The 25772-nt window shown below is 36.0% G+C and overlaps 1 protein-coding gene and 1 long non-coding RNA gene across 3 annotated transcripts in view; both read right to left on the bottom strand.

Annotated features, from left to right (window-relative positions):
• LOC149829324 (AUGMIN subunit 2-like) overlaps nt 1-19028 on the bottom strand; it is a 37810-nt gene extending 18782 nt beyond the window's left edge. Inside the window, exons 1-4 of one of the 2 annotated variants that reach the window (XM_090018040.1) lie at nt 18903-19028; nt 18653-18803; nt 18331-18465; nt 2032-2136 (exon numbers count right to left, since the gene is read on the bottom strand). In XM_090018040.1, the coding sequence (XP_089874166.1) occupies nt 2032-2136; nt 18331-18465; nt 18653-18769 (357 nt within the window). In that variant the 5' untranslated portion in view covers nt 18770-18803; nt 18903-19028. The remainder of the gene's footprint in view (nt 1-2031; nt 2137-18330; nt 18466-18652; nt 18804-18902) is intronic. The other variant, XM_090018041.1, reaches the window with a different exon arrangement.
• On the bottom strand, nt 8063-9665 carry LOC149829325 (uncharacterized). The gene is made up of 2 exons (XR_016434224.1): nt 9393-9665; nt 8063-9099 (listed from the first exon to the last, which is right to left on the bottom strand). It is a non-coding gene; the product is annotated as an uncharacterized LOC149829325 (long non-coding RNA).
• Nucleotides 19029-25772: the final 6744 nt, after the last annotated feature.

The raw sequence follows: 25772 nt of genomic DNA, 5'->3' as shown, positions 1-25772 counted from the left end.
CCCCGCGGTGGTATATAAAGATCTTTTTGAGTAAAATGTCCAGATATTTAACAGAAGAGCTATAGATGATGAAAAATACAAATGTTTGAGCAGTATGTGCATATATCCTGAAGACTGAAAACCTGATGTAACATAACAGACAGATGCTTGAAATAGAATAGATGAGCTGCTTGAATATATTGTTGGAATATGTACAATACTGTAACACTCCTTTTGTAATACCCCTCTTCTTGTATATACTATTGTTTATACGGGTAACACTGTACTTTTTCCTCTTTTTGTATTATATCAAAGTTATAAGGGCAGTTTAGCAATTGTATTACTAGGCTGTGAGGGTCGACCCCTTTTATGGTCGTATTCTTTTCTTTGGAAACTAATGGAGTTGCGTTGAGTTCTTCTTCACTTCTTGTTCTCTCATTTTCTTCATGCTATTCTCTTGATATATATGAGCCACAACTACATGCTGCCACTACTTGGCTCAACTACTTGAGCAATCAACAAGCCAGTGGCCGATTGATAAGCCAACATGCTTTTACAACTCTAGCAGAAAACTCTTACTAGTATCAGTTGTAGCCTTTTAGACCCCCAAAACCTGATGAAGCATTAAATGTTTCCCAAACATAGAAGTCACAACTTCAAGGATCAACCAAACTATTTACTACCGGTTATATTGAATCAAAAGCCAAGTTGATTTTGAAGCTCCAAAGATTGTGCGAAATCATGTTAGAATCAGAAACAATATTTCAAGCATACATTAGAAGAACACAGAAAAAAGAATAAACTTGCTCATTTTATCTTTACCTCTTTGTTTCATTTGTTTTTCTTTTCCAACAAGTATAAACCAAGGTTGTCAGACTAGGAAGCAGAAGCGAGAAACGATACGGAAAGGGGAAGCGAGAAGTGATGCATTTTAAAATGTATAGGAAGCGGGAAGCGAGAAATAAAAAAAAATATATAAGAATTGAATGAGAATCAAAATGAAACACAAATAAAAACTAAAATAAAAGTGACTAATATTAAATTTCATGGTTTTTTAGTGTAAGAATTAAATTTTTAACAAAATCTAAAAATGATGAATACCAATTTAGAGAAAGCACATGGAAGTGAGTGAGAAGAGAGAGAAAACACATAAAAACATGAAAAGTTAAGAGAACATATAAGAAGAATAAATGAAGCATCTGAAAAGCATAGAAGCATGGGGGAATCGAGATTCTCATCAAGTTTCGGAAGCGAGGAGTATCGCACTTCCGAAGCGAGTTTTCGGGAAGCGAGCTTCCCACCTATCTAAGAAGCTTCCAGTAACTGGTATAAAACTTTTTGTGTTATTTTCCTCACAGGATCTTTTTCTTTTTTGGAAAGCAAAGAGGTGGGTGGTGAAAAGAATCCAAGTCATAAGTATGGGTCTTGCTGGGATCCAACCAACAAAAAATGTGATGCATGCCTCAAAACAGAGGACTACTAATGAAAAAAACCTTCAGATGGGCAACATTACTTGAAGTGTATATAGACAGAAGTGTGAAAGCATTATCAAAAGAGGGATTAAGATTAAATAAACATAACGGTGTTTTTGAAGATGCTGCTGCATGTATTTGCAACTTTGCAGGGTAAATGAAGATGATTTAATTGATCTTCACTTTGCACCAAGTCCTAGAAAATATCTGTCATTAGATGGTCAGTTTTGAAATCTTAAAGCCAAATATTGGACCCGTGCCCTAATTTCCAAACTCTTCTAACAAAAATACATGAAAATAAGTATCCCTGATATGCAGCCTTTTTCTCAAACGATGAAATAGGAGTATGTAAATAGAGATGGAATGAACCCAGATCTTAGCAATCCAAAATTCATGGAGTAAGTTGTGAATCATGAGCTTCTGCTATGCTAAGGTGACCAACCATTCAGACTCACTTACAAGCTTAATGTTCCAAAAGTATAAAGTGAAAAGATCACCTCAAAATAGGTAAAATCTAAATTGAGAGTGAAGCTTGACCAGACAAAAGATGGGCAGGGTAAGGGCGTCAGCCATCACAAACCTTGTTTTGAATAACATCCTTCAATATTGTAGTCATCCTTGACAAGGACTCACACTTCTTCTCCATTTCACTCACATGAGTAAGATGTGCCAAATTTTTATCATCCTGGAATCAACAGAGAAAGTTCTTAAATGTCATAAACATGATTAAAAGATATCTATTAACTGGTAAAAAAGGTGACTGACATTTCACTAGAGATTAATCTCAACATCTTGTTGCTTCTTAATTGCCTAAAAGCTAGCAAAATTGAAAGCAACAAACCATTTCAAATGTTAAGGCTATGGAACTAATTACCAACTAAAATGTTATTTTCTTACATCAGACTTCCCTTCATAAACTAGGAAGCATAAAAACAAACAAATTACTTTGATATGTCCAAGAATGAATTCTCAAAGGTTTTAGAACAGTGATCTCAAGGTGATAAGTTTATTTATTAAATCCGAAAGAAAAAGCAATCTTTTTGGTGCCTATCGTTTGTGTAAAAACTGAACTAGAGAAGACAGAACTAGGAAAGGACTAAAATTGCAAACAAAAATCCATGATTAAACAAAAAAGTTAAATGAACATCTAAAGCAAGTGAGATGAAAAAAGGAATATCAAAAGACAGTGAACGAGTCAAACAATGTCAATAAACCATAAAGGAAAAGAAAAGACAAAAGAATAATTCGAGAAGATCCAACAAGTAGAGTTGATGCTAAGGAAAGGCTTCCAATTGATAAAGAAGCTTGAAAGTAATGGAAAGGTGCCTCAATATCAAAGTCAGTGTTGTAAAACCCAATCAGTTGACCTGTTGACTTGCTTGAATGGACCCAAATCATTCCATTGGTGGATCAATGGACCCAGGAACCAACCAAACCAGGTGAGACTCAGCTACGTCACAGTCTAACTGACTGACTCAGGCCAAATTGCTGTCACAGGGACACACCACTCAGGGACAGATGTCGATACGACAACAACACAGATTTGACATGATACAATTGGCATAGGACAGTCAACACGGTATCCGCCACATGACACGGTCAATGCAGTCTGATACCCTCAAAATATGCCTAATAAATATTTTTTTTAATTTCTAATGTAAAATATACATATATGTAATTGTATAAATATAATATATATAATTAAAGTATCATACCAAGCAAATCTGCATTGTGTCCCGTACCCGCATCTGCATCCATGTAACAGTTAAATTATGACTCGGTCAAGCCTTACCAAGTTTTGCTGCCGAATTCCCTGGGTTCACCTGCATGAGTTCCTGGGGGGGGACCCCAATCAATTGGGGAAGATGGCTTCCCAACCCTCTTCCCACTCGTTGTGGGAAGGGGGTGAGACAATCATCAGGTGGGAGGGTAAGGTTTATCCTCACCAGCTGTGAGAGCTCTTTCTCTATAAAGAGCCCTCACGGTGAGACTCTCTGCCCATGAGATGAGAGGATAGAGAGAGAGAGAGAGAGAGTTGCAGAGAGTGGGAGGGAGATAGAACTCGAGAATGACAGAGAGAGTGGGAGAAGGTTACCGGAACACGCCGCCAGGAGGAGCCATTGGCAGGTATGCCCTTCCCCCTGTTTGTCCTCCCCATCTTTTTCATTTTTCTTTTAGAAGGCAGGCAGCCATTGCAGAAAAAAAAAAAGAACAAAACCTCCAGCCATAGCTGCCAGCATTGTTGCAGAGAGAGAGAGAGAGAGAGTCGACAACCTCTGGGTAAGGAGGGGGAAAGTAAAAAGGGGTTGTGCCCCTTCTGCTTTAGCCCCAGACCTTTCTACAAAACCGACTCGGTCTGGGGGTAAACCAGATCAAGACCGATCTATCGGGTCTTGGGTCAGTCTGGGTGCAACCCAGACTGAACCAAGAAAAAAAAAAGAAGTCTCGGTCTCAGCCGACTGAACCGGTCCGGACTGAACCTGACTGACTCAGTCGGACTGAACTGGTCTGGGTGTGAACCCAAACCGGGTTGGGTCTATTCAAGACCGACTCAGTTCGGGTCAGTCCAGACCGAGTCTGGTCAACGCGACTCAAACCTGACTCGATCGACCAAACCAGATCGAGTCGCGTCTGACAGGGTCTCAATTCCCTGTTTGGGTCTAGTTTGAACCAAAAAAATGGATCCAGACAAAATTGGGTCTGGATCTAGTATGGAGTTGTTGGATCTAGATCAAAACTGGATCTGGATCCAGTTCAAGATTATTCAGATCTATTCTAGATCCAACTTATAGCTAGATCTGGATCCAATCCATAACTTGATGAATCAATTCTAGATCTAGATCAGAACTTGGTCTGGATCCAGTTTATAATTTAGTAAAGATTTAGTTTGGAACTGAACTAAATCCAGTTCAGTATGTTCCTGACTGGAACAGAACTGAACTAGTCCAGTGTGTCCCTAACTATGACATAACTGAACTCAGTTAGAATAGTTGGGTCCAATACAGTTACACCAAACTGGATATGGACTCATACATGTTAGTAAGTGCATCCATTATGGATTCCCGAGAATTCAATTGAGTTTGAACCCAAACCCAGTTGGGTAGATAGGCTCAGTAAGCCTAGTATTTTAAACTCAGACCAAACTTGTTTTGACCTAAGATGAGTCAGGTCAAATCATAAACTTGAAATGGCCAAATTACCCTTGCGTACCCAATATCCAATCAAGTAAAATATGCATAACTGCACACTCCGGACTCAAAATTGAGTGAGGTTTTGTGCATTGGATTCGTATCGCAAAGAGAAATTTTTTTGTCCTGTGGTTTTGACCAAACCAAGGACACAAAAATCGAGGTCTGACAGATCACCTTGGAGGGGTATTTAGATAATTTTGTCAAAATATAAATAATGTATGTGTATTAATATGAACATGCTTATGTGATGATCATATTCTATTGTTAGAGCCACTTGAGACTCGATTGTAACCAGAGTGCAACATTCACATTCGAAGTAAGGGATATTATAAGTAATCTTAGTTGTGAATAAATCATAATGGGTTGCATGTTATTATTATTGTTGTATATTAGCATGTTTAGAAACGTAGCTCTTGAGTGTGGACATGATATGCATAGAATGAATATGCATAAATTAATTGCAATGAGATGACTATATGCACACGTCAGTCGTGATATGTCATGCACTATATCACACAGACTCTTCTAACAGGGTGTCGCACCCGCACCCAGGCGGGTGCGACACTTGGACATAGCTTCCTTTGTGTTAGGTGAAGTCAACCATACTGAGGTGCATTTCTATCCAAAAGTAGATTCAGTTAACCCTAATCAAGTCTATTTTTATCTATCTATCTATCTATCTATATATATATATATATATATATTTATATTTATATATATACATAAATGCACGCAAATACACATAGTGTTAACTTAAAACTGTTAAAAATTATATATATATCCTCCCCGCACCCAAGTTTTTTTTTAAGTGCCGCATCCGCACCCGCACCCGCATCCACATCTGCACCCGCACCTATGTGACATAGGTTATGCATATTACAAGAGACATTGTCTTATCACAACATATCTATGTTATTATCTTCAAATAACATGCATTATGATGAGATTGTAATTAGCCTTAGGTCCCTTGAATTTGGTGAGGTTGTTTAAATTTAAATTGAGATTAACATGCTTAACCTTTTAAATCCCATAAGTGACAACCTGTGCAAAGGGCTACCTGGTTCGCGGTTAGAGTGCAACCTGTAAAGAGTCTTTCACACAATCAAGTCTACAAACAACTTGACAAAACATACATTCACCCAATATGGTAAACCAAAATAGCATACAAAATGCTCCACAGCACAAACATAAGAATAGTGCATAAATGCACTTGAATCTGAATATGTGAGGTAAAACCCTCTACCTTTGTATATAAATTACAATGGGCAGCATGCCCTTATTTATAGAGAGGTTACATGAGAGGAGCTATTAAAATAGCTGTTGGGCTACTCCCAACAGCTCTAATTAGAGTCGTTGGGAGTAGCCCAACAGCTCTATTCAAACAGTCAACATTTTGACTGTTTGACAGAACCTGACAAAAAGGCTGTTGGCTGTTTTGACAGTCCAACAGCTCTAGTCAATTATGACTGTTTGACAAAAAGACAAAAAATAAGAAAGAAATAAAATTACAAAAATAAATAAATAAAAAAGTATTACAAGAATATAAGTATATACTTTAAATATATAGTTATATACATATATATATATATATATATATATATATATATTCAAGTATATACATATATATGTCATTTTCTAACAATCTCCCTCAAACTTATGGTGAAATCACCGAAAGTTTGTCAAGTAAAAAGTTGAATCTTGGTGAGCATAGTGCCTTGGTGAAGAAGTCAGCAAGTTGATATTCTGATGTCACATAGGGAAGATCAATAGTCTTCTTCAAATATTCTTCACGAACAAAATGGCAATCCATCTCTATATGCTTAGTTCTTTCATGAAATGTATGATTTCGAGCAATGTATATCGAACTCTTATTGTCACAGCACAATCTTGTAGGATTCTGAAGGTGAATCCCCATATCTGAAATCAGTTGTTTGAGCCACACGACTTCCATAGTAGTAGTTGTCATTGCTCTATATTCAGCTTCTGTAGATGATAATGACACCTTTTGTTGTTTCTTGCACCTCCATGAAATCAAAGATTCACCTAGAAATATACAAAAACCAGTTGTTGAGCGCCTGTTATTTGGATCTCCTCCCCAATCAGCATCAGAATATGCAATAAGATCTAAGGAGGAAGAAGAGGACAAAAAGACTCCCTTATTTATAGTGTCTCTGATGTATTTAATAATTCTCATGACTGCACTCATATGAACTGATGTTGGAGCATGTTGAAATTGACTGGCTATATGTACAGCATGGGCTATGTCTGGTCTTGTAATACTTAAATACATAAGAAATCCCACTAGTTGTCTGAAGGGAGTTGGATTGTCCAAAGGAACTCCATCATCGGCTCGCATTTTCATTCCAACAATCTCTGGAGTATCAACAACTTTATCATCTGAAAGTCCTGACCTGTCAATAATATCTGAAGCAAACTTTGTTTGTGACAATATGTATCCTCGGTTAGAGTATGAAACTTCTATACCAAGAAAGTATGTTAGAAACCCAAGATCTGTCATTTCAAAAGAAATTTTCAAAAATTGTTTTACTTTCTTGATTCCCTCCTTGTCACTACCTGTAATTAACATATCATCAACATATAAAAGTAAAATTATAATACCAGCAGAAGAGTTCTTGATAAACAAAGCTGTATCAGTATAGCATGGTTTAAAACCATACCTTGTAATAACATTGTTAAAAGTATCAAACCAAGCTTTAGGTGCTTGTTTGAGGCCATATAATGCCGTTTTTAATTTAAGCACTTTACCTGAAGGAATTATTAATCCAAGTGGAATATCCATATATACTTCCTCATTGAGATTCTCATTTAAAAATGCATTTTTAACATCCATTTGAAATATATTCCAATTTTTAATAGCTGAAATAGCTACAAGCATTCGAACAGTGGTCATCCTGGCAACAGGAGCAAAAGTTTCTTCGTAATCTACTCCGTATTCTTGAGAATATCCTTTGGCAACTAATCTGGCTTTATGTCTTTCCAAGGATCCATCACTTTTGGTTTTTACTTTAAAAACCCATCTACAACCTATTGTCTTTTTTCCTATAGGTAAATCCAGAATTTCCCAAGTATTAGCATCTTTAAGAGCTTCTAATTCTATGTGCATAGCTTTTATCCATTCAGGTAAATTTTTTTGCTTCATTGTAACATGAGGGTTCAAAATATGAGTGGATAGCTATAAGACATGCTCTATGTTTAGGAGAGAATGAATCATAAGACACAAATTTATTTGGGATTCTTGAGGTTCGTTCTGATCTACGAATAGTGGTTTGTTCTGAAGGAATTTCTGATGCTTCATGATTACTTTGATTTACACCTTCATTGAATGCATTTTGATTTCTTCTAGTGTATACTATTGGTTCAACTATTGTTCTATTTTCAATAAGAGGTTCTACATAAATATTTTCATCATTAGACAATAGTTTGAACAAGAAAGAATAATCAGAGTTTATGTCTTCCGACATGTTTTCTTCAAATCCACTTTCATTTTCAACAAAATTAACATTCCTTGAAATGAGAAGTTTATCATTTTTGGTATCATAACATTTAAATCCTTTTTGTGTTTCTGAATAACCAATGAACGCACAGGAAATAGCTTTAGAAGATAGTTTATCTCCTTTATCATTCAAAACATAACATTTGCAACCAAAGATTCTCAGTCTTTGATAGTCAGGTTGATATTTGAATAATTTTTCAAAAGGAATTTCATTAGATAAAGTTTTGGAAAGCATCCTATTTATAAGATATACTGAGGTTAATGCAGCTTCAGCCCAAAGATTTTTTGGAACATTTTTAGCAATAAGAAGAGTTCTTGTAGTTTCCATAATATGTCTGTGTTTCCTTTCTGAAACTCCATTTTGTTGTGGGGTTCTAGGACATGATCTTTGATGTAAAATTCCTTCATTTTCTAAAAATTGTTTAAACTCATTTGACAAGTATTCTCCTCCAGAGTCAGTTCTGAGAATTTTGAGTTTACTTTCAAATTGATTTTTAATCATGTTATGGAATGTTTTGAAGGTTGCAAATACATCTGATTTATACTTAAGAAAGTAAATCCAACAATATCTAGTGAAGTCATCAATAAACACAACATAGTAGGATAATCCGCCTTTAGAGGCTACAGGAGCAGGACCCCATACATCCGAATGAACTAATTCAAAAGGCATTGAGGAGTAAAAAGTTCTTTGACCATAAGGCAAGACTTTCATTTTACCAAGTAAACATTCTTTGCATTCAAAATTATCTTTACAAAGATTCTTGGTAATAGGTACAAAATTTAATTTTCTTATATTTGGATGCCCAAGTCTATGATGCCAAGTCCGTATGTCTTTTGTTTGGGCAGTGTTGCAAAATGATTCCTTTGGAATACAAAGGAAATCCATATAATAGAGATCTCCTTGCCTAGAACCTTCCCCAATCAATTTCCCGGACTGGCGATCCTGCACCCAACATTTACTTGATGAGAAAATGACATCACATCCATGATCCGAGATTTGAGAAACAGAAAGTAGATTAAGATGAAGTTTTGGTATAAGTCTTATTTTCGGAATATAAAAGTTGTTATGTTTTGACAAATCATTTTTAAAAATTCCAACACCCTCTATTTCCAAGGCAGTACCATCGGCAGTGGAAACAAATGATGCATTTGAATTAGGTTGACATTCGGATAGTATAGATCTATGTGGGGTCATATGAAAAGAAGCTCCTGAATCAAGAAGCCAAGAGCACATACCAGGAGTAGAAGAGGTTGCAATGGCCGCTCCTGAGGTAGATCCTTTAAGCAGTGGTTGTAATGCCTCCGTCAGTTGAGATAATGATTTGGTGAGGTCTTTGAGATTCAAAGTATCTTCATCTTGTTTTGATGGTGCAGCCGCAACACGCTTTTCTTGAGGCCTATATTTGTATCTAGGACATTGAGGCCTAATATGACCGGGCTCATTACAATTATGGCAAATGATTTTTGATTCTCCTCGATTCTTATTAAAATGAGGAGGTTTATATGGCTTGATATAGTGTCCTGGTTTTGATGCGGCAAGTGCGCAATACTCTTCTTGACCATTGATAGAAGTAGCAAGCACACTAACATTTTTACTCATGTTTAGCCTAGTCTCTTCTCCACTAAGTTTAGTGAGAATCTCATGAATAGGAGGAGGTGATGAAGATGATAGCAAGGAGGCCCTTGTTTGTTCAAACTCGGGTCTCAAACCATAGAGAAAAGCGAAAAATCTCTCTTCTTCAACTTGAACTCTCCGCATTTCTATACACTTTCCTTCCCATTTGGGTTCAAATTGGGCAAGTTGGGTCCAAATGGAAGATAACTCCATAAAATAATCTCTTATATTCTTATCTCCTTGTTTAATGTTTCTAACTTTTTCTTGGAGATAATACTTGTGAGCCATATCTTTTTCGGTAAACATACCTCTAAGATATTCCCATGCTTCATTTGCCTTTTTGTAACACAAAAGGTTTGAGGCAATTTTTGTCTCAACTCCACTAAGCATCCATGAAAGAATTTTGGCATTTTTCATTTCCCATTCATCTAATTTTTTGTAGTATTCTTCCATGGCTTTGTTTTTTTCTTCAAGACTAGTCTCAACGTCATTTTCACCTAATGTAATTTTGGGAGTGGGTTCAAGAATAGTACATCTTACAAATCCCCACAAACCTTGACCCTTAATGAATGTCTCCAAGTGTCCCGCCCAAATGTTATATTTGCTTCCTTCAAGTTTGAATGGCGGAATGAAGTTGGAGTTGCTTGTGCGGAAAAAATTCACCCATGATGAATCCAAAGAAAAAAAAGGAACCACCAATCACGAAAGAAAGAAGGCACGCTTTACGAGGCAGCTCACCAATGCACGGTTGATCATACACCAAGCTTTGATACCATGTAAAGAGTCTTTCACACAATCAAGTCTACAAACAACTTGACAAAACATACATTCACCCAATATGGTAAACCAAAATAGCATACAAAATGCTCCACACCACAAACATAAGAATAGTGCATAAATGCACTTGAATCTGAATATGTGAGAGGTAAAACCCTCTACCTTTGTATATAAATTACAATGGGCAGCATGCCCTTATTTATAGAGAGGTTACATGAGAGGAGCTATTAAAATAGCTGTTGGGATAGCTGTTGGGCTACTCCCAACAGCTCTAATTAGAGCCGTTGGGAGTAGCCCAACAGCTCTATTCAAACAGTCAACATTTTAACTGTTTGACAGAACCTGACAAAAAGGCTGTTGGCTGTTTTGACAGTCCAACAGCTCTAGTCAATTATGACTGTTTGACAAAAAGACAAAAAATAAGAAAGAAATAAAATTACAAAAATAAATAAATAAAAAAGTATTACAAGAATATAAGTATATACTTTAAATATATAGTTATATACATATATATATACATATACATACTCTTGTATTACGAAAAGTATGTATATATATATATAAATATATATATATATATATTCAAGTATATACATATATATGTCATTTTCTAACACAACCACCATAGAGAGTGGGTCGATGGTGATTTAACGATATAAAAACTCTACCTCGTTGCATGCTTAGTATGATACAAAGTGTGAACCCTAATGTCATTTTGAAATTGAGAATGAGATTCGTCATGATTATTTAACAATGGTACTTGTGGGAGAATGAGTGAAACACAAGCTTAAGAGAAAAGTTCAAAATAATGAACCTAAGATATGACTTAGGGTTTTATATTCACACGATTGTAATGAAAAGAGGCGGAAGCACCAATAGAGCAAAAGGTCACTCTTTAAGAGTGACTAATAGAGCCAAGAACACAAACACCGAATGTGCACACACAAAACTCTCAAATATATAAAATGACTTAAAGTCATAAGTTGGATTTATTGAAGAAGAGAAGAGAGAGGGGTATAAAACTCATGCATACAAGAGGGGAAAACCTCCTCTATTTATAGAGGAGGGAAGCACTAAAGGAACCACAAGGGGGGGCTCCCTTGTAGTCGTTGGGAGCCCCAACGGTCAGAAATCTGACCGTTGGAGCCCCAACGACTACAAGTGTGGGGCCCCCTTGTGGTCATTACAAAAAAGAAAAATAAAGAAAAAGAAAAAAGGGAAAAAAGAAAAAGGTAAAATTACATATGTGGTTTTACAAGAATACCCCTATCGGGTATGAGAAATAGTATATATATACATATATGTATATATATACTTATATATATACGGATGTATATATATACATATTTTAACACGCCCCCTCAAACTTTACGGGGAGAAGACCGAAAGTTTGCTAAGGAGGAACATAAATCGTGGAGTTGGGAGCGCCTTGGTGAAGAAGTCAGCCAGTTGATACTCTGAAGTGACATATGGCAATGTGATGGTCCCTTTGAGATATTCGTCTCGAACGTAATGGCAATCCATTTCGATATGCTTGGTCCTCTCATGAAAGGTGTGATTGCTAGCAATGTATATCGCACTCTTGTTATCACAACAGAGCTTGGTAGGAGTAGAAATGGGAACGCCCATGTCACCAAGGAGACTTTTGAGCCACACAATTTCCATAGTTGTCATTGTCATAGCCCGATATTCAGCTTCAGTAGACGATAAGGAGACCTTCTGCTGCTTCTTGCATCTCCACGAGATAAGAGATTCACCTAAAAAAATGCAAAGACCCGTAATTGAGATACGATCATTGGGATTGTCTCCCCAGTCAGCATCAGTAAAAGCAGTCAATTCAAGAGATGAGGAAGAGGATAAGAAGAGTCCCTTGGAGATGGTATTTTTGATATATCGCACAATTCTCATTACAGCCGCCATATGAATCGTAGTAGGTGCGTGCTGAAACTGGCTCGCTGCATGAATTGCATGAGCAATGTCTGGACGAGTGATGGATAGATAGGTGAGGGATCCAATTAATTGCCGGTAGGGGGTTGGATCTTCAAGAAGGACACCATCTTCAAGTCTTAGTTTCGCATTGATAACTTCGGGAGTCTCAACTTTCTTTTCATCAGATATTCCTGATTTGGTACAAATTTCTGCAGCTAACTTCATTTGAGATAAGATGTATCCTCGTGCGGAATAAGCCACTTCAATTCCTAAAAAATATCTCAAATAACCAAGGTCAGACATATCAAAAGTATCTTTTAACATAGACTTAACATCATTTACTCCCTTTTTGTCATTCCCAGTGATGATCATATCATCAACATACAGCAAAAGCATAATAATGGAGTCACCTGTCCTTTTAACAAAAAGAGCAGTGTCAGTATAGCAAGAAGAAAAACCTAAATTTATTAACACACTACTAAACCTATCATACCATGCTTTAGGTGTTTGCTTAAGACCATATAAAGCCTTTTTTAATTTCAAAATTTTTCCATTTAAATCCATACCTGGAGGCGGTTCCATATACACTTCTTCATTTAAATTTTCATTCAAAAAGGCATTTTTGACATCAAGTTGAACGATTGGCCATTTTTTAACTGCGGCTATAGCAATAAGGGCTCGAACACTAGTCATTCGAGCAACGGGGGCAAAGGTTTCATCATAATCTACCCCATACTCTTGGGCATATCCCTTGGCTACCAATCTAGCCTTATATCTTTCCAATGAACCATCACTCTTAGTTTTTACTTTAAAAACCCATCTACATCCAATGGGTTTCTTGCCATTGGGAGGATCAATGATTTCCCAAGTTTGTGCCTTTTTAAGAGCATTAAGTTCAAGTTGCATGGCTTCATTCCAATGAGCATATTGCTTAGCATCATTGTAATGAGATGGTTCATGAAAAGAGTGAAGAGCAAGTAGGCATGCTCGAAAGTTAGGCGAAAAAGAATCATAAGAAACAAATCTATTTGGTACTTTGGAAATCCGATTTGATCTTCTTTGAGAGGTCTCTTCGAGGGACTCATTTTGGGAAAAATTTTCAAGGGCACAAGGAGGATTTCTCTCATCCCTTCTAGAGTAGACTTGAATTTGTCTTGAAACATTTTCTTCTAAGTTTTGATCATCGCTTGAGTTCTCAACAAGATCTTCACTAAGGGATTCATTAGGATCAATATGATCATCTATGATGTTTTCTTTAGGCAATAAGTCAAATAAGAATGAATAATCAATATTTTCATTGGATTGGTGCGAAAAACCACTTTCCTCTTCAAGGAATGTGACATCTTTAGAGATATAAAGCTTGTTTTTAAGTATGTCAAAACATCGATACCCTTTTTGTTTTTCGCCATATCCTAAAAAAATACATTCAATAGCCCTAGGGGAAAGTTTATCATTCTTGTGAGTTAAAACAAAACATTTACATCCAAAAATTCTTAGTCTTTTGTAATCGGGAGACATATTGTAAAGTTTTTCAAATGGAGAAAGATTTTTCAAAGAGGACGAAGGAGTTCTATTGATAAGATATGTAGAGGTTAGAACCGCTTCGGCCCAAAAGGATTTTGGAATGTTCTTTGAAATTAATAACGTTCTTGTAGTCTCTATTATATGCCTATGCTTTCTTTCCGCAAGACCATTTTGTTGCGGAGTGTTGGGGCAAGAACGTTGGTGAAAAATTACATTCTCTTTCAAATAGTTTTGAAAATCATTGGACATATATTCGCCTCCCGAATCGGATCTACGAATAGATAGATTACCCAAAAATTGGTTTTTGACCATTGCATGAAATTCTTTAAAGAAGGAGAAAACTTCGGATTTGCGACTTAGGAAGTAAATCCACGTGAATCGAGTAAAATCATCAATAAATACCACATAATACGAAAAACCTCCTTTAGACAAAATAGGTGAAGGTCCCCACACATCGGAATGAATAAGTTCAAATGGCCGAGTGGTAAAGTAACTTCTTTGTGGAAATGGAATAGCTTTAGATTTCCCAAAAATGCAATCTTTACAAGACATGTGATTATCTTTACAAGTATTGTTCAAAAACGGAAAAAGAGACATTTTTACAAAATTTGGATGGCCAAGTCTCTCATGTCATATTCCAATACTTTTGTCTTTTACAAGATTGCACGAAGGCTTAGATGGAAGGGTCAAAAAATCCATAAAGTAGAGGTCACCCCTTCTATGGCCTTGCCCAATCAGCTTCCCTGACTGGAGATCCTGCACGGTGCAATCCTTAGGTGAGAAAGAGACTTGGCATCCATGATCAGTGATTTGTGATACGGAAAAAAGATTTAAATTTATTTTAGGAACGATTCTTACTTTAGAAACGAAAAAGTTTTTAAAATCAAGAGATCCAATACTTTCAATTTTTAGTGATGTGCCATCGGCCGTTGACACACAAGAAGATATAGGTTCGGAAAAAATATTTGAAAGAGAATTTTTATGAGGTGTCATATGAAAGGAAGCACCAGAGTCTAGTATCCACATACCTGGAGGTGATGAAGAGTAGGCGATGGCGGCTCCGGATGTTGAAGGAGAAGACTTGAGAAGGTGTTGGAGAACTTCCGAGATATGATTAAGAGTTTCTTTGATGTCTCCTTCTTTGGTACTTTCTTCCTTCTTTGGAGAACTTTCTCCAACGGTGGCAACCTTTCCTTTAAGCTTTGGACAAATCGGTCTAATGTGTCCCGGTTCATTACAATAGTGGCATATGATTTCCTTTCTAGGCCCATTGATATTTTTGTTAAAGTGAGGAGGTCTATATGCTTTAACATTTGATCCGGGCCTATTAACGGCCAAAACCTCATCATTCCTAATGCTCAAGCCAAGTCGAGTTTCTTCTTGACATACCTCGGCAAGAGCATCTTCAATAGGTAGGGCCTTGCTTCTATGGAGAAGAGATGCCCTCACTTGTTCAAATTCCGAGCGAAGTCCATGAAGGAATTGAAAAAAATGCTCATTTTCAATTTGTTCCCTTCTTAGTTCAATATCTTGTGGAGCAACCCATTTGGGCTCAAGAAGGGCAAGCTCATCCCAAAGAGGGGTTAGAGAGCTAAAATAATCCCGGACACTCATGTCCATTTGTTTGGTAGAGCGAATTTTTTCTTGACAAAAGAATTGCCGAGCAAGATCTTTTTGGGTATACATACCCTTAAGAAAAAACCAAGCCTCATTGGCCCTCCTAAACTTGGCAATATTAGCACAATTTTTAAGATCTACATTGTTTATAAACCATGCCAAAATTTTGGCATGGTTACTTTCCCAATCCTCGATTTTGGATTGATGATCATTAATAGCTTTGATGCGTTCATCGTCATCTAAAGCCTTTTCAACTTCATTTTCAATTTTGGTAAGAACAAGAGAGGGTTCGGGAGTAGTTCCCATAACAAAGCCCCAAAGTTTCTTACCTCTTAAATGATTTTCCATAGCGGAGGCCCACATGAGATAGTTGGACCCATTTAGCTTGAAAGAAAGCTCCACTTTAGAGTCACGTTCCATCGGTCACCAAATATTCTTCCTTTCTTCAAAACTTTGAGAGGCACACTTTCCAAGATGACAAAGAGAAGCCCAATCACCAACCGAGCTCTGATACCATGTAATGAAAAGAGGCGGAAGCACCAATAGAGCAAAAGGTCACTCTTTAAGAGTGACTAATAGAGCCAAGAACACAAACACCGAATGTGCACACACAAAACTCTCAAATATATAAAATGACTTAAAGTCATAAGTTGGATTTATTGAAGAAGAGAAGAGAGAGGGGTATAAAACCCATGCATACAAGAGGGGAAAACCTCCTCTATTTATAGAGGAGGGAAGCACTAAAGGAACCACAAGGGGGGGCTCCCTTGTAGTCGTTGGGAGCCCCAACGACTACAAGTGTGGGGCCCCCTTGTGGTCATTACAAAAAAGAAAAATAAAGAAAAAGAAAAAAGGGAAAAAAGGTAAAAAAGAAAAAGGTAAAATTACATATGTGGTTTTACAAGAATACCCCTATCGGGTATGAGAAATAGTATATATATACATATATGTATATATATACTTATATATATACGAATGTATATATATATAAGTATATGTATATATATATATATATATATATACATATTTTAACAACGATATCTATGGATGGTTGAAAGTCATTATTGTTATGACGTAGCATAAACCATGCCGAGTTTGAGCCTGACTTCCCTACTAGCTATCGGTGGGGTCTCCCTTGTTGTTTCACTACAATGCCTAGTGATCTGGAGATTACTGAGAGCGTATGGTTCATAGTCTTGCCAACAATGTAAAATTTGGTGTTATACACAGGTTGTTACGCTTATATACGATTATAACTGATATAACCGACCTAGTGTTATAGTCTGTTGTGAATGAGTGTTAGATTGAGAGAGTTAAGGAAGAAATTTAAAATATACATACCTTGTATGGTGTATCAAAAACTAAACTTAGATTAGGAGCTTAGAGCCCACTACAGTTGTAAGTTAAAGTCATTTATTATTTATAAATATTTTTTATTGAGTTGTAGACTCACTTCCTATATAATTACAAGTGTAGGTTCTAGGCACACTATAGTAGGCAGGACGTGATCAGCTATTTCGACTATGCAACAGGATATATTGTTAGTTTTATTTTTTCGTTATTGAACACTCATACAATTATTATTTTCATATGTTATAAATGATTAATTGAGTCTATTAAAAAAAACAATCATGTTTTCTCTGTGTAAACTCTGTATGCTTTCCTTCTGAAAAGTAATACCAATCAGACTTGGACTCTCGAGGTCAAAGATGGAGGTGTTACAGGTTGATAGTTATTATTGTCTTTGATCCATTAGCTCAATGGATCTCCTACGTGTTCTTATAGTGAAAGTGAAACAAATAGGACCAAAGCATTATTTAATAAGCAATATAAGCATGTTGAAGTGAACATATTCTTTTCCTTCCTTTTCCAACCCCAAGAGATACAATACAAACTGTCACACAATCTGGTGGCCAAAAGTTACATTTTCCAACTTGGACCACCCTTTGTATGATGTAAATATGGGATAAGTCATAAGATAAAACATAACATAAATATGTATTTAAATGTTCACCGGTAATCTAAAAGCTGCGAGAAGATGGCAGCCGCGAGAATCAGAGAAAGAAGTTTACATTGTCATGATGAATGTGCCTGTGGTGTTTTGGAGAATGACAAAATGATTGAAGGACACTTCGGGAAAAAATTGTGAGCCTTTGCACTTGGCAGCACATTGTCCACAGGCTTCTCTTTCAAACACAACAGGAAGGTTAATTTTCTCTTGTTATGCTCCCTCCCATTGCTTATAATGTGTGTTAGTGTGTGCCAATTTTCTTTAACAAGTTTTGTGAAACTAGCATAAATTTGGAAACCAGTTTTAAAATACACCAACTAAAAGTTAGATTTTATTCATGTACTAAACTATCTGCTATAAGTGAAATAATACAAAATAGGAAGAATTTTCCACATGAGAAAAAGATACTACCATTGCCTATAGACTGCTAATCATAGAAATAGGGGTGGGCAACAGGCCAGTCCAGGTTGGACCTACCGACCAAGGGACTAAACATGGGCATGGGCCTGGCCCAGACGTTTTTTTCGGTGGGGGGATTGCCATCCCATTTGCAGGCCATGGCCTGGCCATACTGAGGGTAAAAATGGATACAATCTCGGTCTGTATGGGATGGCTACCTGTGGCCTGCTACCACTTAACAACATGCCCACTCAAAAGTAGCTAAATGAACCCAAATATTACAAGAAACCAGAGCAACTTACTTTGCGGCCTTGAAGTTCCACTTGAAGATTAGCCAAATTTCGTTGCACAGAGGTAAGTTCTCTTAGCACTTTTACCAAATCATCACTCTTGTCATTGATTTTTGATGCATTAGGGAGACTTTGGTTGTCTTCCTGCTTCAATATCATAAACCACAAATAAAATAGTTTGGTAATGATAAGCTTAAAATGTAGATAGTGGAAAATGTTTGAATAGTGGCTGCAAAATATGTTTTGTAATGAGAAGTAAAATCTCAAGAAATGAACAAATCCAGCTTTTATGGATAACCAAAAGAGATTCATGGGGAGAGGGGAGAACGATTACCTGGGCCAAAGGGATCGGGAATCCGAGATCGGAGGCAAGGGATAAAGCATCGGCCATGCCTCCCAGACGTCGAGGGGGCTTCTTTCCTACCCACGTTGTGTCTCCAGCCATTGCCATCACAGAAGCACTAAATCCCCAAACTTGGTGAACCCTGAACTCATGAGACGTGTTTGGCAACGATTGAGATCATAGAATTAAAAAAAATGAACGAAATGTTGATTGATCGTGATAATTAGAAGAAGGCCCATACAAATTTCGCGCTTAATCGTCACCAATTTCCCCTCTTCCTTGTTCTTCCTCGCCCCTATTCGATAGCTAAGAGAGAGAGAGAGAGAGAGACGTTTGGTGGTTGCAGGGAATTGGGAAGGAAGATGGCGTTGATTTGTCACCTGTTTGGAAATTGGAAATGATGTTTGATTCTTGTAGTAGAAAGACAGAATAGGACATGGGTCCCAAACCAAATGGACCCTCTTAGAAAAAGGTTGTAGTGTTGCGGCTATTCAAATTTCAAACACATGATGGTGTTGTACGGAGCATTGGGGGTGTGTTCGAATCCCTTGCACCAATGTTGGGCCTTCGGAACGTCGACTCTTTTAATCTACATCCTAAGGTTTGAAGTGGCGTGGGGCATACTTACTTAGGGCGAACCATCGAAACTCAGCTATTTATGACCTATATAACATGATAAATCGCCACCCAAACTAAAACCTACCAAATTTGTAAAGATTAGGCCAAAAAATTGATATTGCGATATATCACGATGTGTGTTGAGTCTTGAGAGTGAAAAACAAGTTTTTTTAAGCAAGACTGATATTGTTGGGAGATTCAATCTAAAAAGATAAAAAAGTATGATTCCCTAATCCATGTGGTTGATCCTCTTCATCGTGTAGAGGTTTTCAGTGTGAGTTGACATGTAATTGCATGAGTATGTTTGTTTATTTTCAACAACAGTCAATGTGGTGTGGAACCCATGTCGAGACCGGAAATCAATGTTGTGAAAAGAGTTGAGGCTTAGCTAAGGCTCCACCAAAATATGAAGAGAGGCATAAGCCTCAGGGTGTAAAGGATAAGCCTCACAAGCATAAATTAAATATAAAAAAATAAAAATATTCAAAATGCATAAATAAATAAATAAATGTTTTATTCATACCAACTAACATATAGAAAATTAAAAACAAATACCAAAAGGTACAAAGAAAAATATATAACAATAACATTAATGCAATTTGATCTATCTAAGTATCTAACTAGTAACTAATAAAAATATGAGCATTCAGCCAAATGAAAAGTCACCTATGTTGGTCTGCCGGCAAGACACCACTGCCTCTATGGTTGCTGCAAAAAAACAAAAACGAAAATAAAAAGAAAGAAAATAAAAAAAAAATACAAAGAGAAGAGGGAAGAGAAGGAGTCAGATGGGTCCAGCGGCCAGGCTCTTACTATCAAAAGATGGTCGTTGCGGTGGAAACTGCCAAAAAAAAAAGAAAAAAAAAAAAGGAAAGTAGAAGGCAAAAGAACCACCTCCCACCTCATCCCCGGCCATCAGAGGCAATCGGTGGTGTAAGGCGACTCTCCAATGGTCGGCAAATCCCTTGCGAACCGACGAAACTTACCAAAAAAAATAGAGGAGAGAAAGAAAAAGAAAAAAAGAAAAAAAAAAGTGTAAGAGGAACTCACTGAACTTCGTCGAGTTTCACCTCTCATCGATCACCGAACGCGGTGCCAGAGGCGGTCGGAGGCAGATGGAGGAGGGACAAGAGAGAGAGAGAGAGAAAAGAAAAATAAACAAAGGGAAGAATATGGGCCAAGAAGGATTACGTCAATTTTTAAACTAAAATTGTGAGAGGGTGTTGTGTGTTCTCCTCGAAACACAAATTCACGTGTTTCGGTGTGTACGAAGGAATATCTTGGGACCTGCGATAATTCATATGCCAATATTGCCCACGATGACTTTATAATAAAATAACATATAAAAAAGGTAGATATACTTTTGACGGAAATGTCCTCCCGTAAGATAGATATGCGTTGGATGAAAATGTCCTCCCGCTCCTCGTATATAGATTTGCATGTTCCGCCTTTGTTTTTAGATTGTGCTACAACACATGGCCACCTTCTCGTTCCTGCCTTGTTTTAGATAGAAAACTTTTCCTGGTTTGTTCCTACCTCGTGGAGATAACTATAAATCGAACAATTGGTTCGATCATTGGTGGGCATCAAAGGGGGATTTGTGGGCCATCGCTTTTTACAGTCTTCTCTTCTTCTTCGTTTTCGTTAGGCAGTATGAAAAAAAACAATGACGCACAAACATTCCAACAAGTGTCATTAAAGCGTCGTGAGTATCTTTCCATGTCATCATGTTATTGTTAAAGAACGTATGTCATCGTGAGTGTCATTAAGCCGTTGTTTTCTTATTGCAGGTAGATTGTATCATTTCAACGGTTAAAAACTTGAAGATATTTGTAAGGCGGTGGGATCTTCTGACAAGAATGCTTGGTTACAGATGCGAGCACGAGCCTCTACCTCATTCGGTATCATCCATTCACTCAGTATATACAATATAACCAAATCGCGGTTGTAGTAACATGTATATCGATTTGTGAGATATTGTTTTGCTTGTTAATATCGATTTATAATATATTATGTTGAATTATCGTATATCGATTTGTAAGATATTATATGTTTTCTAGTGTCGATTTGTGAGATATTATTTTGTTTGTTGATATCAATTTGTAATATATTATGCTGAATTGTCGTATATCGATTTATAAGCTATTATGTATTTTTAGTGACAATTTGTGAGATATTATTTTGTTTGTTAATATCAATTTGTAATATATTATGTTGAATTGTTGTATATCGATTTGTAAGATATTATGTGTTTTCTATTATCAATTTGTGAGATATTGTTTTGTCTGTTAATATCAATGTATAATATATCATGTTGAATTGTTGTACATCAATTTGTAAGATATTATGTGTTTTCTATTATCGATTTATGAGATATTGTTTTGTTTGTTACTATCGATTTGTAATATATTTTTTTGAATTGTTGCATATCGATTTGTAAGATATTATATGTTTTCTATTATTGATTTATGAGATATTATTTTGTTTGTTAATATCGATTTGTAATATATTATGTTGAATTGTCGTATATCAATTTGTAAGATATTTTATGTTTTCTATTGTCGATTTGTGAGATATTGTTTTGTTTGTTACTATCGATTTGTAATATATTTTGTTGAATTGTCGTATATCGATTTGTAAGATATTATGCTGAATTGTCGTATACTGATTTGTAATATATTATGTTGAATTATCGTATATCGATTTGTAAGATATGTGTTTTCTTGTGTCAATTTGTGAGATATGATTTTGTTAATATCGTTTTGTAAGCTATTATGCTTAACTAATCGGTAGCCATTGTTATATGCGTCTTGAATAAATCGTAGTAAACGTATGCGCTGGCTAACGCAAATTGATATTTTGCTCATGACAGTGTTGAGCATATCAACTAGTTTCAGTGAAGATGATGTATCTCAATCATTGAAAAGTCATGGAGCAACGGACATCCATACTATCAACGCACCTGAAGAATTGAATATGTGCACTAATGATGCACATGATAAGAAGGGTGCAGGCATTGGATTCACTCTTGCCTTAAATATTCCAGCAGACGAAATGCAATTCGATAATGAGGTAGACGATCATGACAGTGCACTTGACAAAGGTGCAAGCACCTCAAGTCTACATGATAGTACACTTGACTTTGTTCCCATAGAGGGAATGCAGTTTAACAATGAGAAAGCTGCATACAAAGTTTACAATGATTATACCTTAAAACTTGACTTCAATGTTAGAAAGTATTCTTGGGCAAAAAATACACAGGATGTCATGGTGAGAAAGGCATATGTTTGTTCTAAGCAAGGTTAGAAGAAGTCAAGTGAAAATCTAACAAGGAGCAAGCCAGATTCAAGATGCGGTTGTCCAGCGAGAATGGTGTTAAGAAGACTTCTGAATAAGAAATATATAGTTCGTACTTTAATCAATGATCATAACCATGAATCAGCCGCTTTATTTATGACTCATATATTAAGGTCACATCGTAAAGTAACTGAAGCGCATGCTACAATTGCTAAAATAGCTGATAGCGTCGGCATTGCACCAAGGAAGACATACAATTTGTGTGTGCACGTAGATGGTGATCGCGAGAATGTATCATTCACACCTATGGATCTAAGAAACCACTTGAGAAGAAAGAGGTCAGAAAACATGAAAAATGGAGGAATATGTTCTTTTGTTGATTACCTACAAAAAAATCAAGCATTGACCCTGGTTTCTTTAGTGCAATGCAACTGGATGAAGATAGGTATACTGTGAATATGTTTTGGGCAGATTCAAAGTCAAGAGTGAATAATGAATGCTTTAATGATGTGCTTATTTTTTATATAACAGTGAAGATTAATACAGAATAGTGGCCATTTGTGCAGTTTGTCGGAGTGAACCATCACTCACGGAGTTGTATATTAGGCGGCATTTTTTTGTATGACTAGACCAAGGCAACCTCTGAGTGGTTGTTCAGATTATTTACACAAGCAATGAATGGGAAACACCCTAAAGCTGTACTTACATATGGTGATCATGCAATTGCAGCTGCAGTGTCTCATGTATAGCCATATGCACATCATCGCCTATGTTTGTGGCATATCTTTTAAAATGCAGCAAATAACATAGGACACATTTTTAATCAGAAGACAGGGTTTGATAAAAAGTTTAGACAGTGTGTACTTGAGAGCATAGACGAGGTCACCTTTATATCTGATTGGGAGCAAATGATTCAGATATATGACCTTGAAGACTGTGCGTGGTTACAACATTTATATGTAGACAAAGAAAAGTGGGCATTGATATATGGAAGACAATACTTTTGTGTAGGTATGATAAGCACACAAAGAGCTGAATTTATGCATGTCACACTGAAAAAAAACTTGTATTCATGTTTAACAATGTTTCGTTTCATGAAACAATATGAATTATTTGTAGACGGTCTTAGACAGAATGAGCTTGAACAAGATGTTAAAGCTTCAACACCCACCCTGCAACTTTGGGCATGAAAATATTAATGTGACCTGCAGATCTGTATACACTAACTGTATTTGAATGAACTAAGAAGGAGGTTATACAGGTCATGAATTGCAACATAGAAGGACGTATGCAATATGAGAATATGCACAAATACCATGTTGTATGGGAGGGCGAATAGCATCCAAAAAAGGCAAAAAGCACATGTTACGTATAATGTTGACAACAAAATAGTTGAATATACGTGCAAAATATTTGAATTTAAAGGTATTTTATGTCGTCATGCATTAAAGACATTTAATCAAGAGAAGATACAAGAAATATCTGAGTCATATATAATGTGAAGATGGATGAGACAAGCAAAGATTGAACTGCTAGATACAAATAATGTCAGTCCATATAGTATTGATAAGTATCTGATAGCCTCTTGTTACCAACAACTATGTAGATCACTTATGCATGTTGCAGATTTGGTATAAAAAAGAGAAGAAACCTATGCATGTATGAGAAAAGTGTCAAGGGAATTACTTAAAAAAGTGCAGTTAATTTACCATGAGTTCATTGTAGCTCGTGAAGACCAATCTAAGAAAATGAGATCGAACAACATAGGTGAAAATCAGGCTTCCCCTGACCCTTGTGAGAAGTTGCACCAAAGCGTAAACATTATCTTTGACAAGTCAGGAGTAAACGTTGTAAATTATTATGAAAATATTCACCTAACGAAGGGTATCAAACGGAAACATGCCTTTGATCACAGACGTCGGAGGACAAAGGGTGCACTGGAATTGGTTGGCAAGAAAATGTCTATGAAACAACCAACCCCTAAGCAACCAAGCCCTTCGCATGAACAGGTATGTAATACAATATATTGCTTCCTATGTAAATTGTATTACATGCAACATATCAATATCTAACTTATGTAATTTTCAACATGTAGTAATATCATACAGACGTACACTATAATGTTAGAACCTGCAATCCACCCGACGTGTTTAAATGGAACGATGGCATGAGTTTGACAAGTCTTTTTGTATGTAACAATTTTGGGAGGATGTTTGCATTTCTTGTTGAACTTAATGTAGTATCTGATATTGTTTTGTTTCATGGCAGGCTCTGTTTAATTCAAAAGTGAGCAACGCAACACAGAAATCGTGTGTGGATTCTTCAACTACAAAATAGTTGTAGCATTTAACTTTCATATCTTACAAATTGTTATAATGTTTAGCATTTTATAATTTTTTGTTGTAGTTTTATAATTCTTTGTTGTAAATCGATAATTCTTTGTTGCAATTCTATAATTCTTTGTTGTAAATCGATAATTCTGTGTTGTAATGTTATAATTCATTGTTGTAATTCTACAATAGAAATCATACTATAAATATCATAAAAAATGACACTAGAAAACACATAATATCTTACAAATCGATATATAGTAAATGAGCATAATATATTACAAATCAATATGAAAATTCAACATAATAGCTTACAAATCGATATTAACAAACAAAACTATATCTCACAAATCGATACTCGAAAACACATAATATCTTACAAATCGATATATGATAATTCAGCATAATATATTACAAATCGGTATACGGCAATTCAACATAATATCCTATACATCGATATACAGAAATTCAACAAAATATATTACAAATCGATAGTAACAAACAAAATAATATCTCACAAATTGACAATAGAAAACATATAATATCTTACAAATCGATATACGAAAATTCAACATAATAGCTTACAAATCGATATTAACAAACAAAACCATATCTCACAAATCGATACTCGAAAACTCATAATATCTTACAAATCGATATATGATAAGTCAGTATAATATCTTACAAATCGATATACGGTAATTCAGCATAATATATTATAAATCGATATTAACAACCAAAACAATATCTCACAAATTGATACTGGAAAATACATATTATCTTACAAATCGATATACGACAATTCAGCATAATATATTACAAATCGTTATACATTAATTGAGCATAATATTCTAAAAATTGATATA

Source organism: Nuphar pumila, chromosome 9, assembly GCF_984573655.1.
Source record: "Nuphar pumila chromosome 9, dmNupPumi1.hap1.1, whole genome shotgun sequence".
Lineage (NCBI taxonomy): Eukaryota > Viridiplantae > Streptophyta > Magnoliopsida > Nymphaeales > Nymphaeaceae > Nuphar > Nuphar pumila.
Note: the sequence above shows the minus strand (reverse complement) of the source record. Positions and strands in the feature narration are given on the sequence as shown.